General features: G+C 36.3%; 1 protein-coding gene across 2 annotated transcripts; it reads right to left on the bottom strand.

Moving 5' to 3' along the window:
- Positions 1–20: 20 nt before the first annotated feature.
- On the bottom strand, positions 21–18445 carry ATP6V0A2 (ATPase H+ transporting V0 subunit a2). Of its 2 annotated transcripts, none has more exons than XM_033008257.2 (20): positions 18204–18445; positions 16843–16921; positions 15362–15459; positions 14361–14498; positions 13707–13807; positions 12845–12971; positions 11996–12078; positions 11557–11650; positions 11033–11245; positions 10231–10381; positions 9258–9397; positions 8118–8275; positions 6374–6464; positions 5959–6077; positions 5281–5491; positions 4615–4734; positions 4249–4368; positions 2959–3076; positions 2181–2352; positions 21–1284 (listed from the first exon to the last, which is right to left on the bottom strand). In XM_033008257.2, exons 1-20 carry the CDS (start codon positions 18318–18320, stop codon positions 1182–1184), a joined length of 2553 nt encoding a protein of 850 aa, XP_032864148.1. In that variant the 5' UTR covers positions 18321–18445; the 3' UTR covers positions 21–1181. The 2 variants fall into 2 exon arrangements, with proteins under 2 accessions (XP_032864148.1, XP_032864149.1); XM_033008258.2 differs by lacking the exon at positions 18204–18445 and adding an exon at positions 17914–18046.
- Positions 18446–18769: the final 324 nt, after the last annotated feature.

Below are 18769 nucleotides of genomic sequence, written 5' to 3'. Positions count from 1 at the left end.
GGAAGGTGCTAAGTACCGAGTATGAGTGCCCGCTCTGAAGAGCGCAAACGAGGTTTTATTGGGAATTCGCATGAAACAAGTGCAAAATTTAACTTCCGCTGTTCTTACGGCACAGAGGTTGAAACATTATGGCAATATCCCCATTTTCATACTGACACAAAAAATAATACAAAACGACCCCTTTCCACATATCCAGTATAAACTTTGGTTCAACAACATCAGATAGGTAACACTGTACATATGTCCTTACAGCCAAACAAACTCAGATTGAGGTCACTTTATTTAATGTGCAAAAGTTAGTCCTAGGAGTAGAAACTGCATGGAACAACACTGTACAAGTAGAACCCAGGATAAAAATTTCCCGTGGGAAAGTTGATTCTTTTATTTGAGTCCTCACCCAGGCAGTGCAAGACTACTTCCAAGGCTTCAACCCATGAAGGTCACTAAAAGTGAGGGGCTGCACAGAACTTGCTTTGCAAAACAACACCTATCAGAAAGCCCCTCACCACAGGGAAATAAGAGGTCTACTACTGCTGGTCCCCACTTCCAATCCTGCCTTCTTCCATAACATTAAATATTACTGTGGCTTCTGAAAGATTAAAGTAATAACTCTGGGCAGAAGTCAGAATAAATAGTTAATGTTTTCAGTGCAATTTTAAATATGGCCAAAAAAGAGGACATTACATTGCTAAGTAGAAATTTACATTTCATAATCCTTCTGGAATAGATACTGAAAACATACATTGCTCTGGTTGCATTGCTGAATTGTTCTCAAAGTGCATGAGACGAGAGCTTGCTTAAGTATGTGATTAGTAACAAATGTTTAATATGATAAAAAGTCTTCCGGATAACTCAGAAGTAATGATTCAAGAAAATTAACAGCCTCAACAAAAAAAATGCCTCCACACTGGTTTTAGGACAAGCAGTAACAACTTCTTTTTTTTTTTAAGAATAAAATTAATTTACAACATTAGTTTATCAAGAAAAATGTACATTTCATATCTATATACTTTACAAGATGCTCCATCTGCTATGTAGTTCTATGGGAGGTATATATTACAGAATTATTTGGCTGCATTATAAGGCAATCAGTGAAAAACACTTTGTCCAACAAGAAGGTCAGATCCAATCACATGATTATTTGCAAACAATTCCAAACGTTTCTGCCGACAGCAACCAAACTAGGCTGTATCATCTTTGTTAATATGTAAAGAAATGTGCTTAAAAGAGAAAGGCGTAAACTTGTATCCTCCTCCAGAGTAGAATTTGTTCTGAAATTCCACCCTGAAACAAGACAAAGAAAAAACAGAGGCTGTATATTAATCTAAAAGAACTGGTTGTCAAGGGATAGAACTGTGCAATACAAAAGGATGAAAAAACCCACAATCCTAATCCTGTCACTTACGCTTTCTATGCAGCTATTTCACCTTCCTATCACAGACCCAGACAAATTTAATGTTTCTCAAGAGACCCAAACAGACTAACATTGGGCTGTAATGGCTAATTTCTCACTTCTTACTAATTTCTTTTTGAGTTAGTTGCAGTTGATTGTTTTGTAAATACACAATATCATGAGGAACATACTCTGTAATGCATATAGCTGCCTCACGCGTTTATATACTGTATGCCTACCTTTTCTTGTTCTGTAAATTTCATCATATTTCAAACTAAACATTCTCTGAAACTATTGGAATGTGCAGAGCTTGTGATACTAAGACAGGATTAAAATACTTAATGGTTGGCAGCCTCAGTTTCGCAAAAGTCTTGCTCACTAATGTAAACGTTATGCCAAATAAATAAAATAGGCTGAAACCATTCAGTGATATAACCAGACTGAAAATAAAAATACTTATCCACATTACTAATATTCTACGGCATTAAAAGCTGCAATGATATAAATTAAATGTACTCATGGTTTGCATCAAAATCAACTCCAAACGTAGTTAATACGCATCATAAGCCAATATAATATTTGAATTTACTGAAAATATTCCAGAGAAACAATTACATTCAACTAACAAGACATTTATTTAATAAGATTAAATACATCTATTACTGTAGCATGAGACTGGTGAATTTTACACTTTTATTCTTAATAAGGCACCTAATATTTTGACACAAAAATTCATCTTAAATAAACCAGCGTACACTAAAGTGATATAAAGGAGAAATTAACTTACCAGTGAAGTCGTATAGCATGGAGAAAAGCAGAAAGCCCCTCCATGACCAAAAGAATAAAAATGGTTAACACAGCAAAAAAGGCTAGAACAGGGACTAGCAGGAAGACACCATATGTTGTATCCACACGAAGACCCACTCTCATCACCATTTGCCACAGAACTTCTGATAACTCTATTAAAAAAAAAGTTTTCATAATTAATGTTGATACTGCATACATTCACCCAGTGAGCTACTCTAACTGACATGTATTGTAGTTTAAACAGCATTACAGAATTTGCTGAACATGGGAACTATAAGCAATCCCTGTCCCTGTTAGTTGCACCCCTGCCCCCCAATACTTAAAGGTATATCTGTTTCAAAATAAGGTCTAGTGATTGCAACATTTTACACCATGACACTAAGATTAGCAAGTGCCTACATACCTTCCAAACTGGTCAGTCAATCAATGGAAAAGAGGAAATGGTACCGTGGCTACTGATACACTATTATGTGAGGTAACACTGTGCTCATATAATCAACTTTACAACACAGAGCAATCAATAAAGAAAAGTACTAGATTCCAAACGATAAGTCACAATTTTAATTTGAGGGCTTTCCATATATTATTAGTTTAAACATTTAATTTTTAAAAATTAAGAAATAATTTCATGTTGGTATCACTTCAACAGGCCAGCCTCCCCCTAACGGGCATTAAAAATCAAGACAGATGGAAAAAAAAAAAAAAAAAAAAATAATAAACAACCAACCAAACAAACAAAAAAATAATCCCTCACTTACGTGCATGAGCAAGACTTAGGGCCCAGAGTCTCAAATATGAGGCTGTATTAGAAATACATCCTAGACAGTATTCAATGGTATGAATTGCTTGATTCATAAAAACATCTGCAAAATTAAGCTAAAATACAAAAATACATTTGTATCCATTTATACAACATAGTACAGAATAAGAGAACAAAACCATTCATCTGCAAATCTTAATATAAATGGAAGAAAAACTCTATTGATTTCCCATCAAATAAAAAAAAAAGATCTGGTATGTCTAAGATCCTTATTAGAGAGACAACGTTAAACAAAAAAATCAAGTGCCACAGTTTCCCCCATATACTTTGTTAATAGATAAAAATGAATGCAATTTGTTTTCTACAAGGAACATGCTCTAATACTTGAAAACTAGAGTAGTAAAACCACCCATTGTTCTAATTCCCATTCTATTAAGGTAAGTTTACAATGTCAGTTTTTGCATATTTAAAAGCAGGATTAATTACTGTTAATGCTAGTGACAGAAAAATAACTGCATTAATACTGTAAACTCTAAATATATGTACTTGTCACTAGCAATGAGTTCAAAGCCTAATATTAGTGCAAATTTCATCACTTGTTTTGCATGGAACTATGACACATTTTGTTTAGGCAAACAATTCTTATAGAGTCTACTACCACAGTGAAGCAAGTACTATACATAGTCTGCATACTGAGAAACTGAAGCAATTTTTTGTCGTCCAATTCACACAAAATCAGTGGAATCAACCAAGACCTTTAAAAATTTGCCCAAACCAAACAGTGGCAATAGCTGGGGAGTAGGAATGCAGCCCATGTCTCCCAACCCCCATTAGAAATAATCCTCATCACAAAATGTAATCTGCAGACATAAAAAGACTTTTGTCTGGATGAAAAGCCAAGATTAATTAACAGGAAACCGGGCAGTCGTCCTCTTGCCTTAATTTTAAGAATCCATAAAACCGTACAAAACCCAGGATTTTTATTCCACTCTTCAATTGAAGAAAAACTTTAGTCTTAGATGCAAAGTCTATAGATCCAAATAAAGCACTCTTCCTGTTCTCCACTGCAGACAGACTGTGGTTTACTGTAGCAATCTGAATACATGATAAATAATCATAAAATAGCAATAAATAAGTAAATTGCATTCAGGCATTAAGGTCTCTGCAAAGACTTGGCTGATTTTCTTTAAAACTTCCAGGAACTCAGTGTACAGGTTATCTTCTTGATTTTCCATTTCTAATTTCCTTTTAAGGACATACAAGCTAGAGAGTAAGTAAAAAACATTACCTCCGCTCCATCCCCCTCTCTGTGCCCACTGTCTGAATGACTGCTTCCTTCTTCCACATCATGAGATCTCAGCAGAGAAAGTTCTTCTTCACTTTCTTTTCGAATTAGCTTGTAGCCACTCTGCAAAATGGAAATGAATTGTGTCTTTGTTAAGAGGACTGCCAGTGTCACTTTTAAAATTTATTCAAAGTAGCTGCAGGCAAAGGCAAAAAGAGAGCTAAAGGAACAAAGCACTATTATGTGTTACAGTTAAAACCTTTCCAAGTTCAGTAGAAATATCTAGTAAGGACATTACTCCATATGCAATACAATACCAGCTGAATTATTCTATACTAAAGAAATGTGTAAACATCTCTCAATACTTACCCTGTACATTCTAATGCCTCGGCCTCCACTGTGCAACCAATATAAATAAAGTGGTTTACCAAAAAGCATTACAGGAACAGAAAGAAAAGCAATACTAAGTAAAAACCTCTGCAGAGCAACCTGTTTGAGGAGAAAAGAAAAAAAAATAGATTAGATCACAAAATCAAAAGTCGGAAAAGCCTTCCCATTTTCCTTTAAAGGACTGTTTGGGCATAAGAAAAATACTACTGTGGGCATGCACTCCAAAACTGAACATATACATAAGTATTTTACTTAATCAGGCCCTTAAATTGAGTTACAGACATCTTCAGGACTGAGCTCTAGATTAAGGCATTACTGATATGATACTGATACTGATAATGTTTAGTAACATTATTTACAGCACATAAGCATCAAAATTACAAGCATGAGACTGTTCTCTGGCTTTAATTTTAACCAGGGAGATTCTGTTCTAGAAACAGGTATTTTCACAAGTCACTACGTCAAATCTTACAACCACCTGGAGAGTAAATATGTTATTTAATCATAAGGTTTATTCAATTTCCCCTTAGTCTGATACATTCCTCTTCCCAGGGGAACATTCAGACATCAGCCTTTCGTGACTGGTGAAATGTTATCTGCATAGGGAACACAGGATCTTCAGAAGCTTGTAAGAACACTACCAACCTGTCCGGTGTAGAAGACCTCTGTTTCACCACCAGGAAACAGGAACATGTTAATAAATTGAATCAGAATACTAGGAGCAGATGTAGAGTCCTCTGCAGAGTACGCTAACCATTTAAAGAAGATCATAAAAACAAGGTAGCCAAAGATGCACATCATGAATAAAAGTTCAGGAAGAAAAACCAAATAAATATTATACTTCTTCTTGAAATGCCTAAAAGATAAAAATGGGGAAATAAAAAGAAAGCTAAGTTTTAAAAAGAAAGATCAAGATGAATACACAGCCCACTCATGATTTCAATAAAGCAGAATAATACTCAGCACTTTTAAACAGCAAGACTGAAATGACAATCCAGAACTGATTTCTTCATATTCAGTGACATTTTAATGAGGTATTTCAGTGGAAATCAAGACTATAAGAGGGATGTATTTCTATTTAGCAACAAGTGAAATAAAATCTTGTATTAATCGGGAGCTTCAGATTTTTTGGCCTAATGCTGATCATCATCTTATGTATGTGATGGAAGACCTATCTGTTACTGTCTTTTTTTTTAACAACACTTTTCACAATTGCTATTATTCTGTTTTTTAAAAACTGTTCCAATTTCTCTTAGCAGATTAACTGTTATAATTCAAGACATTACAAAAACTACAATGATAATCTTAACTTCTTGTACTTACAAGTGGTTAAATACTCCCAATACAACTCCAAACGTCATATGAGTCACTCCAAAAATCACAGACATTTTCATTTTGAAAGAGTTCAAAAAACTGAGACGGTTGCTTGCCAAATTCCATATCTAAAGAAGAAAATATAAAATCAGCATTAAAGAACAGTGTAACAGAAGAAATAAAACAGCATCCTTTCCCTACTGGAGACCAGAATTCTACCTCAAAACGGGGATCACAACTGAAATTTGAGTTTTGTGAAAATAGTTAAATCTTTGACTTGTTGAGGGAAAAGCTCTTTTTGAATGGAGAGTGCCAGCAGAAATGTATTTTCTCATATACATTTATCTTCCTAATGCACATACCAAAATCTAATTTACAAATGACTCATGATCACAAATGGATAATTTAAAAGAATAAAACTAACCGGATCAATTCCAAAGGGATAAGCTCCATTGTATACACCAGTAACATTTGGATCCAGTGTTAAAAACTGATTAGACTTCAGATCCTCAAGACTGCAGAGAAAGAACAACATAATCAGATGTGACATTGTTTAAACATAGTGACAACATACACTTTCAGTTCTGCAAGACACTATCGCTTTCCTTTAAATGACTAGCTCACCCATTGTCAGATTTTCAAAGAAGATTAAAAGGATTTCTAAGCACAAAGGGTCTGCCTAACAAAAACAAAAGTAAAAAAAATGAATTCTAGAAACTCACAATCTGGGCTTAATTCACACTAATTGTCTTTGAAAGGAAACTTTCTGGATTTTAGTCCTCATTCCTCTAGAACGGAAAGTTTCATTTAAAAAGCTCACAACTTGCTTGTATACACAATTCAGTAACAAACACCCAAAGAATAACTGATATCTTTTCTCCCTTTTGCATTTGGATGAGTTTCCACTTAACTTCATATAGTTTTTAATGAACACAGCACTCACAACTTGTTCACATTTTAACTGAAGTCAGTGGTTTTGACTCTACTATTTTAAGCCCCTTCCTGTTTTTGAGGCAAAATGAGAAGCAAGCTGTAAACATTTAAATACCAAAGGGCCATGACACCTCAAAACAATGAGGTTATCCCACTCTGTGAAAACGTGGGTTTGACAGTTCACATAGCCTACTTTTTTCTTTTTTTTTTTTTTTGTTTTAGCTATCAAGAAAAGCTGTGCAAAGACTAATTATTGCTAGGTAATTAATTTCATTAATTGTTAGTTTCTTCACAGTAGATGCTAATGCTGCTTGGCTATTCATTACAGAAGCATGACCTAGGACAAATTTCTCCAAAACTAGCCCTGTGTTTTCTATTCCTCCCAAAATCTGACATATACATATATATATATATATATTCAGGAACCTCTCCTGTAAAATACAGTAATTGAAGACAGACTAAAGCCGTTAGCATAATGAGAAACCATAACACAGGAGGCAGTGCACTTTTTATGAATAAAAAGAATATACAACAAGACAAAGTCCCAGTGTTTTCTGTTAGGATTTTACACTACCAAAGTCTCCACCCATTCATAATAACACCTTTGTGAGACCTCAAAAAAAGATGCAAAACACACCTTAGAAGGTTTAGAGACTGAATAAACCTTAGAAATATCACCTCATAAAATTAGGTGCAAGTTCTTACTATGAATAAAAAGATACTATGCCAGCTGCAGTTTTTAATCACTGAAAGTTATTAGCTAGCATATAGCATTAGGGTATTGCAAAAGAATTTGTTGCAGAAGACTGAGTGTCATCTGTACCAAATGATAAAATTCTAGAAAATGTTCCAGGTGACTGAGGACATGTAAATCCAGTAAAGCAGCACCGATAAATACATAATTAACCTGATAGATTGAATGGAAGATAATAAAGTTCTAATAGTGGTTTTGCAAGAAATTGTGCTCTCCACAGATTTCCCAATTTAAAATAATGAGCAATTTGATTTTTTGTTTTTAATTATTTTTGCCTTCTTTTATTCTAAGAGTAGATGTATCAGCCCTTAGTGCACTAGCACTTGCTACTTTATCAACTAGATTTTGCTAGATTTCACTACATTTACTTACTACAATACTTACTCAATAAAGGACAGTTAAAATGGGTGAGCAAAAGGGTTAAACTGTTGCAGGAAGTACATCTTTGTTTTAATGGTATAGCAAACAGAGGCCTACTCACCTCCAAACCTTCTGTTCAAACATTGCTGAAACATTCCATCCAGAACCAAATATATTTAATGACTTTGAAAAACAGTCATTATAGATCAGTCCAGTGTACACAGAAAACAGACCCATTAATAAAATAACATATCGGCCTTCAAACAACATTTTCATTATCTGTTAGTGTTGGAAAAAAGAAAAAACAGAGATCATCATCTGCTATGTGAATAATCATTATCTAGACATTTCTAAGAGAAACACATTTTTGGCCATACAAAGACTTCAAAAAACTAAAAATTCTTGTGAACAGTCATTAAGGAATATGAAGAAACCTAAGGCCAATCAAAATGTAACAGAGAATTTTGCTTTAAGCATATGCATATGCAATTTACAAATATCAGTCACTAAATGGGTGCAATTCATCTTCCCACATTCACAGCTTTATATCAAGTGATTTATATGCGAAGGTTTATATGCATTAGAAAACAGAGCTAGCAGCAAGAAGTATATTCCAAAAGACAATTGTGGTTTAAATTGAATGCAGGGATTTGAAGTCCCCATGCAAGCTCTCATGACACAAACTGAGACTTTTCTCATTGGCATCGTTACCCTAATGAATTGTCTTTCTAAGCCACGTTTCCTTCCCGGGATTAGCTTTCAGGAAGTTAGTCATTTGCAGCCATTCTTAAATATAATTCTAATGAGAGATGCAGGTGTTCCTGCAATCCAACCCCATATCATTAGTTAAAATTAAGTTTAATAAATTTCAAACTACAACTCTTTTTCAGAAATAATAGAAGATCGAATTTGAAAAATCATTTTCTCCTCACATTAGTCACTGTAACCACATTCTGTGAAACACACACATCGCTAAGCAGCCCTAGCAGAAGGAAAGTCAAGCCCAACAGTATCAACTAATTTTTGTCAGTCTTTCATTCCAACTTCATAATTTCTGCCCTTTCAAAAAAAAGTAGTGAATAGTTTGTGAAAATATCACATTAATCTCATGAAATATGGCAACTTTAAACACAGAAAATCCTGAAACAAAGGAAAAAAGTCTAGTACATGCGTAATAAATAGTACTTTTCAGGAACATAGTAACTATTCAATTTAATTTATTTTGCTGGATGGGAAGCACATTATTTGTAATTCCTTTTACCTCATCTTGTGATCTTTGTAATCTAGGGTGGTTTTCATACAGTATTGTCAGGAGTGCAAATATGAACATTAGTAGACCATGGCCAAAGTCCCCAAACATAACCGCAAACAAGAAAGGGAAAGTGATGATGGTATAGAGAGCTGAAATTACAACAGAACAGATTTCAGGCACACAGCACAAGAGATGATGTTGCTATCTGAATTATGCCTAAGCAATTCAGTTCCTTTAACCTCTCAAACAAGTCTCAGCTTTAAGTTTGCAAGACATTTCACCCCCTACTAATAGGCCTTTCCCCCACACTGTAAATTTAATTCAGTTAAAAGCTTCCTTATTGTGCATCCCTTAGTAATGACAACTCCACAGCTGAGCATTAGCTGACAACTCTGAGAATAACAATAGGAGCCCAGGAAATAAAACCCAAACAAACAGTTCTTCCTCCAGGGCTATTTTGACTCTGTATTATAATGTACCTTCTCCTGTACAGCATGACATAGTTTAAGGTCCTTATGTATTTTTGTAGCTACGTTAATTAACTGAGCTATTCAACAAGCTAGATTTTTTCAAGTGATGAGTTTCACACTTCAGTAAAATCAATAGCCATTACTAAAGTTGTGGTTTTGTTTTTGTTTTGTTGGGTTTTTTTTGTTGTTGGTTTTGTTTTGTTTTTTGTTTTTGTTTTTGTTTTTTTTTCCCCAAAATATCTTATCCAAGGTAAAACATATAAAGAAACATTACACAGCTACTATCAGCATCTTTAATGATAGAATAACCTGGCAAAATCAAATCCCATCTTACTGCCTGGAGCATCATTTGTACTTTTGATGAGCTACTGAAATTTTAAACCACTTAATAAGCAGTACGGCTGTCAACATTTTGCTTTTACTAGTGTCCAATTCAGCAAGGTATTTAAACACATGAGAAGGCAAGCAGTAATGATAGCACAGCTCACAGTTCAGATTTCAGAAGGACCAACCTGGATTAACTTCCCCATAGTTTCCAACTCCGTAAGCATCAACAATGTTTTGGAACCCTGAGGTAAATTTATTAGTACGTATCAAAGTTGGAGGAGGTTGTGTTGTTGGGATGGTATTCATGAATGAAGAAATTGTAGCTCCACTCTTCCTCTAATTACAGACAGAAAGAAGATACATTAATATAAAAACTCACTCGATGTTTCATGTAATCAAAGTGAAAACTTTTCCTCTATCAGCAGTTTCACTGATCCTGAAACATCCCTAAATTAGGCCCCAAGTTTAACATTTATCCCTTTGTGTCTTCATAAAAAGAAAAAAAATAACCTGTTCCTCTAAAAACATTCTGTATAGTATAGTATTCTAATCCTTAATTTTGTTATAGTATTCTAATCCTTAATTTTGATGAAATATCAGATGAGACTCATCAGTCAATATTATAAAACATATGATGTGTTACTAAAAAGTATTTCTTATAAAACAAAAAGACAGAGCTGCACTCAACACAGCTAACACAAGGGCATTAGCACCTTCTACTTGACTGCAAATAACACTGTGAGCTCAGTCAGACTTGGGTGCAACACAGAAAACAAAAGAACAAACCAACCGAAAACCACAACCATCACCACACACAACACTAAATAAAGGCTCTGCTTATAAAGAAATGGTTTGATATGAGTTCACAGAGACCCAGGCCTGCCTGGGCCTACTTTTAACCTATTTTAAATAATTATTTTCTTTCCTTATCTATACAGTTAGTTCAAGACACAAATTTTAACAACAGTGAGCATTCAGCTGACTTACTGAACCTTCCTCCAATGCATGCCGCAAATTTTGGAGATCGGCCACTGGGCACCAAACTTCAGCAATTAAACATTTATTTGTGACATCAAAACTGCACAGGTTGAGTACATGATAAATGGCTTTCATCTTCTTCACTTGGATAACCCATGTATAGATGGATTCGGATGCTTTACACAAGACCTGGCGTAAGTAATCCTCGGTTTTATGCAGCACCTTCATCCAAGAAAAACACAGACAGATTTCAATGAAAATGTAACGGTGGTTATATTAACCACAGTAAGAGCACCCAGTATTTGTCCAGTGCTGGATCACATTTGTAGGAGGGCACACTAACCACTGCTTAAAGCAGAAGGCAGTGCCAAGTGCCCTGGAGTTTAACCAGATACACGGAACATGACACCCGCAACATGACATTTTAGAATTTTAGTATTTTAGAAACATATTTGTGTATTTAATTTTGTGATTCATCAAATTATTTCCTATGGTGTAATATTACAGCAAAGGAAATACTGTTATTTACTCACAGTATGAAGATCCTGAATACGAACATTTAGTCCTTCAACTACTGCTTTGCGTTCCTCCATGTTATTTGGATAGGGATACACATGACAGTGATAGCTACAGAAAAACAGAAGTTTGTGTTAAATAACCAAACTAAAACAAGTTACACAGCCCCATGCCCTAGTCAAATCTGTAACACACCTTTTAATAACCGTGGAACAGATTCAACTGAGAGTCAGTATTTTGCCTGTACTTAATAAGGACTGCAGATAAAATAATTCATACATTTATTTGTATATTGCATAATTATAAAGCTAGATGCAGTGGAAGGGGGAAGGAACAAATTTAACTTCAAAAACCTTGCCTAAAAATCACCATTCACAATGAAGGGGAGCAGGGGAAAAACTAACAAGAAAGTAATCCAGGTAAAAAGAAATTATATAAATTAGTTTTACTTCTTACCAATCACAAATCTTCTTAACTTTCTGGCCAATTTGTTCACCCCAATAGGACACTAAAAAAACAAACCATTTTGTGGCTTCGCCCTAAAAAAACCAAAAAAGTTAAGTTGATGAAGTTTGCTTTTAACCAACAACTCCACTATAATTACCGAGCAAAATAACAAAATTCAGTAATTAGAAAAAGTTGTGTTAGTAGCATTAACCTTCCACCATTTTAGTGAAGATCAAAAAATATAACTCATGTGTGCCAATCTTTTTCTTTTTTTGGTACATTAGAGAGAAACAGAAAAGGTTTTCAGGGAAAATAAGAGCTACTCTATTTTGCCATCTCAGAATTATTAGTAAAAAAAAAAAAAGTCTTAAAAAATTAAAATAATACAAATCAGAATCGAAACAAAATTTAAAAGTGACAGATTAGGCAGCCATAATTGCTGACTTACAAAAAGTGAATTTTGTAAATTCAGAGAAAAAACTTCATAGACCAACTGTATTCCAGACTTTTTTTTCCTTAACTACTGAATGAACAAATAAAATGACTATTATAAAGATAATGCACTGTACAGACCTAGTTAATAAATATCCAAGCAGCCATTTAGGCCCCATATTTTGATCAAGGTAGACAATCATAAAGTCACTACTATTTCACAATAAAGTTCTGTACTCATCAAGTTGAACCATGGTAAGTTAATTGCCACTTCCATAGTTATATTTTAAATACTTTAAAATAGTTTTGCCTCCAAAGACACTGGGAAATCATTTACATTCATTGCAGGCAGACCTGAGCAGCAATTCTTCCAAGTCTTATGAAAAGTACAAACAACATAAACTGACAGTTACAATGTTTACTCACTGTATCTGGATCTTCCAGACACTCATCCAACTCTGCATATGTAAGGATAGTATAGCCTTTACAGACTCTCCACAGCATTTTTTCAAATGCTTCAACTTTCCCTATGTGAACTAACCCAGATATGAATCTATGGAAAAAGAAAAATTTGAAAAATAAGCTAAAATCCACATGAAAAATGTAAAACTCAGAGTCCATCATCACTCAGGATCACACAATCACAGTAATTTAACATCTGCCATCTCTAGAGAAGAAAGCATCACCCTAAACAGAAAGTAACTGGTGTATAAAATAGAGACACAATTTCTATGTGGAGAGCAAACAGATTGTAGGCCTGAGCACACAACTAGAATTATAGGTGACAATTACTTTCTGCGATAGTAAGGCTCTTAATTTTTATTTGTAAGATACTCTCTTATAACGGTGTTGTAGAGAACAGTATCCATGTAACATTTTAAAGGCAAGTAGGCAATACCATTAGTAACATTACATTTACAGCTGACACTGACAGGTGATTAAAACACTGTGTGTTTATCCTACAAAAAAAAAAAAAGTTTGAACAGTGGAAGAAAGTACTGATTTAGAAAATTTAGAGATTTTCCTTTAACACACGTACTCAGTTTGATGTAAGTTTTGTGAGTTTTTTTGGTGCTGTCCTACTTATCTCCAAATAATCCAATTTTGTTACAAAGGTACATTTGGGTCAGACGCCTACCCTGTCTAAAACAGTCTGGCTCATCTGAAATCACTAGTCACACTACATTCCATCTTTAAGAAAACAACCCATTATTTACAGCAGCTCATCAAGCAGTTTTGAAACGACACACACTGACAACCTGCCATGCATGGACTGAACCATACCTACCCCAGTTTGGCACCCAGTCTGTGCATACAGTTGTAATCCACTAAGGGCTCATTTTCCACAGATGGAAATTCTTCGTAATTGGCATGTAAATGGGATTCATACTAGCAAATAAAAGAAATATCATATATTTCTTATCATATCATATATAGCTTTCAGAAAAAAAAATATTTTCATTCATTTATTCTTCTAAAGAAGAAAAGTTAATTACATAAATAATTTCAATGAAAATATAAAACCATTTCCTGTATTCAATTCAGACAACAGAGATATCTTGGGATCAAGTGCACTGCTGTTAGCAATTATAGCCAGCACTGCGAAAGCTATACATTAAATTTCTTAGCACAATTTAGGTTTCAAAAGAATAGAAATATCCCTTCATTTTCAACTGGCATCAGCAGTAACATTCAAACAATTCAACACAGAAATCACAAAGATCCTCTAAATTTAGGGCTGCATTTTGCTATGTATATGCACACAGCCTAGCACAAGAGCTTGCCAGCCAGGTTCTCTAGGTACTGAGCACAAATAGTAACGAACAACGTACAGTGCTGTAGAGCCCAACACCACGTCATGCACTTAACTAGAACTACTAACACAGTATGCAACAAAAATGCCACATGACACATAATCCCCACCAAACAATGTAAGCAGTACCTCAGCTGTTCTCCTGACAAATCTTTGCGTGACCTCCAGCATGCATGTGTATTCTGTCAATTCAAGCAGGTTTTTCCTCAACTTTTCTTTGTTTTTAGTTACTTCTCTCAATTCTGTCTCCAGTTTCTGCAATTGTTCCTAAGACAAGGAGAAAAAAAATTACATAGAATCAAGTTATACTGTTTTGGAAATCAGGGGAGAATTAATTTTAAGCACACCTTAATTTGCCACAATGATGGGAGTTTCTCAATTTCTTAATTAACTTAAGCTCCATAGGTTTTATTCCTCAGTCTGGCAAAGATTGCTTTGTATTGAGTACACTTGATCCTCCACTGGCATCTGTTAAGCCAGCTGTTCTGACCCTAATTTGTGTCTGAGCTAAGTAATGAAGACTTTGAATTATAACTTCAGATAATATAGGGTGAAAGACACTTATTTAGTCTATTAATATAATTACATAAAACAATGTCATTCAAAACTATGTGTGCATTTTATAAGCTTCTACTTCTAACACAATACCAGAAAAAGCATTCAGAGTGTTTTACTAAGCAACCAGCACTGGAACCTGCAGAGCCTTAGGCATATAAAACTCCCACACATCCTGGAAATTTTGGATGCATGAAAAGAGTTTTAGGTAAGTCTCAAAACAATAAATGAGGCTGAAGGACTACACCTACAGATAACAATCTGCCTGGAACACTATAATATGCCAATCTATCAAAATAAAACAGATGACTGCAAACCCCATGAGTCAGTTTTGACCCTTTCACAGGAATTTTATGTTAACATAAAATCCTCACTGGCAGTCTTTGCAGTAATACTGGCAGAAAAAAAAAAAAAAAAAAAACAAAACGGACAAAACCAACAGCAAATGCTTCTGCCCCTCCCACCACACCCCTATAACTTAAGTCATAGGTAATAAGATAGCAAGTAATTAAGTTTGAAATACAGTTCCAAGATCCAGAGCTACACTTCTGGCATCTGTTCTGCGGAAAAGTTACCTGGATTTCTAAAATGTGCTTCAGCAAGGGGGCAGGAGGAGCAACATCTCCTTCGGGAAGTGGAATATCTGCTTTTTTAATTTCTTGTACTAAATACCCTGGAGTGAGAAGAAAAACAGAATCAGAAAGGAAACAGTATTTCCTTACACTTCCTAGAATGCTGCATAGTTGACCTTCAGCTATTATTGATAGTGATGATCACACTGCAGCATCAGGCCCTAGCATTCATTTATTTTAGCAACAACACACACTGGAGTCTTCAAAAAAAGAGAGGCTAGGAATAAAATACACAGAACATTTCTGTCTTGGAAGTTTGCAGAAGCAAGCTATCTTCAGAAACCTCTGACTGAAATTTACCAACCACAAGTACTTTTTAAGAAGCTTTTAACATTTCATATTATCTCTTTGTTGCTACAAGATATCACTTTCTGCTATTCATGCCATCTGCCAAAAATTGACCTTCTGCTCATTGACCCGTGTTTGGAATAAAAAGTGTTCAAACAAGGGGGCTTAAGCAACCTTGACAACAAATGCAACTCATGCTGGCCCAGGAGATTGCCAAAATAGCTACTGGGATGGTTTGGCATGACCAGCACATGGCTCTGATGAGAGATTCCAATGAAAAGAATCCTTCAATAGTAACTTTTCCTCAGGATACATTGAAGAAATCTTCATCTTGGTTGTTACACTCTACATACTCCTCTCTATTCATTAACTACCATGTGAATACAATTATTAACAACTTGAGGTATTTTTGAGGGTACCTTGAAAGTACTGAGTTACATAATGTGAAAAACAGGGTTTATCTTATAGGCAAGGAAATATCGAGTAAAGCTTCCGTTTTCCTAGCATAATTTTAAAGAATCAATACTGAAATGGTCTCAACTATTTATCAGCAACACATCAGCAACTCTTCTTCAACTCTGATCTTAAAAAACCCTCAACCTATATTTAGCATACACATGTTGTAGCGTAAGTAACTTTTACATCTTACAAAACTGAGAAACAGATCAGTGGTAAAACACTGGCACAGGCTGCCCAGAAAGGTTGTAGAGTCTCCCTGTTCAATAATCCCACTAGACACAGTCCTGGACAGCCTGATCTAACTGCCCCTGCTTGAGCTGGAGGTTGACTAGGTGATCTCAAGAGGTCCCTTCCAACCTAAATGACTCTGTGATACACTCAAAACTGAAGCAACATATCAAGACAAATTAAGGAATATATTTGTATGTTCTGATTCAATTCAGTTCTACAGTCAAATCACCTCCGGCTCAAAAAAATCTATATAAAGACTATATATGGATGTATGTGTGTGTATTTTTTCCACACATATGAAAAGTTTATAAGATTCTACATCATTCAGATCATCAGATGAGATTTAAAAAACCTGTAGCTGAAACCTTCACTGTAGTTCCATACTAGCAATGTAAACTTTAATAAAGCCACAGATGAGAAAGGGCAGACATTAAAATAAAGCTCACCAAGGATTCTTTCCATTTCTTCACACTTCTTTACTTCATTCACAAATTTTCTTTGAAATACACTTACATTTGGGTTAAGCTAAAGGAGAAGGACAAAATGGTTATTAAGTATTCAAAACAGCAACCATCCCTAAAAAACCACAGCTATTTCTGTGACTTCGTGGAGACAATTCTGCATGTATTCTGCATGCACTCTTTCTACAATGTGCTTTTCAGCTAAGAAAGTATGAAACCCAAAAAATATTTAAAAGTCTTCAAATAGCAAGGTTGGTTTTATTACATCAGAATTTTGTATTTTGCTAGTTTTAATAACAAAATGACTAGATCTACCAAATAAATCATTTCTGATCTTATTTCTGCAGTTTCAAAATACTGTTTAACGACTTCAAATTAACAAACCAACCTTTCTACAAGCAAATTTTTTGTGACATATTTCCACATAATTTATTCGAAATGTTAAGTTTTGAAAGAATTTTTTTACGTGTATCCCTGTATTATGAGCATGCAATGTCTCTGACTACTTATTCAGCTTTTAAAGCAGAACCACTAATATGTTATTTCTGGAATAAATGTTATGTCAGATACCTAAAATGGCAAACTGTTACAGGTTTGTCTCCTCCTACCTGCCTTATTTACTAACTAGCAGCTAATTTAAGTTCTCTCAGCTTTCCTTGCAAAGATCTTGCAACCTACGTTTCTGAGTAACACTTGGAAGAAATTCCAGTGTCTCAGTCAGCAAGCAAAGATCATATAATTACGATGAGACAATGCAGAAAAAGGTTAATTATCACTTGACCCAATTTTATGTTAGTCAGGCATGTAGTTTCCTCCAAGGTGAATTGCTCCTCCAGGAACAGACATGTTTTACCAACCCCAAGTCTGTGATGTTGAAGAAATAAGCCTACAGAACTGCTAAGATGTTTCTATCTATCTCTCAATGGGTGGGCATATCTATTAGCTGTGCACATACACTCAGACTAAAGTCAGTGTAGCTTCAGGTGAGTATTTGGCTCTCCCATGGGATTCTACTGAAAACAAAACAAAACAAAACAAAACTCAAGTTTATGCTACTTCTGTGAGAAAGGTAGGATAGAGGCTCCACACCGACTTTCCATCGCCGAACCTTGCTTTCAGAAAAATGCGATGCCGAGATCAGCCACAGATCTGCGAGCCAGAGTCGGGGAAAAAATGGTAACAGAAGTCACCTCGGAGCCTTTTACATCGCACCGTCGGAACGCAACCCCCACCTTCCCCACCACTCTATCCTGCTCGGCCTTCCCCGCGTCGCCCACCCGCCGGGGCCCCTCTAACCTCCCCCATTCTCCCGGGAAGCCCCGCCGGGCCCCGTGGCCGCTACTCACGTCTCGGAACTCGGCCAGGCCCCGCTCGCCCACCTCGCTGAGGCACTCGTAGGCCGAGCCGCTCTGGAGGAAGAGCTGCGCCAGGCACATCGGCTCGCCGCGGAACAGCGAGCCCATGGCGGGGGTCGCTCAGAGGAGCGGAGGGGCTGATCGAGGCGGAGCGGCGCGGCGCTCGGCGGCCATGGCGGAGCGCTCCAGCCCGCCGCCGGCAGCGCGGCCAGCTGCTTCCGGGGGGCGGGAGCGCGGCGGCGGCCAACCGGCGGCGGAGGCGGGGCGCGGCTGAGGCGGGCTGAGGGCGGCGGGGGTGCGAGCGAGGGGCCGAGGGGCGCGGAGGAGGGAACGGCGGTGCCAAAGCAGCCGGAACCCGAGGGCTGGCGAGCCCGGCACCCCCCGCCGCCAGCCCCGGGAAGGAGAGCACCTTTCCCCCCTCACGGCGAAGCGGGAGGCAACGCGCTGGCAGTCACAGATTCACACCAGGTGAAAGGCTTCCGTGAGAAAGCATGTGAAGGAGAAAATACTAAGGGAACAGTATGATCCGAACGACCTGAAAATCCCCAACAGAATCA

This window comes from Tyto alba, unplaced genomic scaffold, assembly GCF_018691265.1.
Source record: "Tyto alba isolate M040663 unplaced genomic scaffold, T.alba_DEE_v4.0 Super-Scaffold_44, whole genome shotgun sequence".
In the NCBI taxonomy this organism is placed as follows: Eukaryota; Metazoa; Chordata; class Aves; order Strigiformes; family Tytonidae; genus Tyto; species Tyto alba.
Note: the sequence above shows the minus strand (reverse complement) of the source record. Positions and strands in the feature narration are given on the sequence as shown.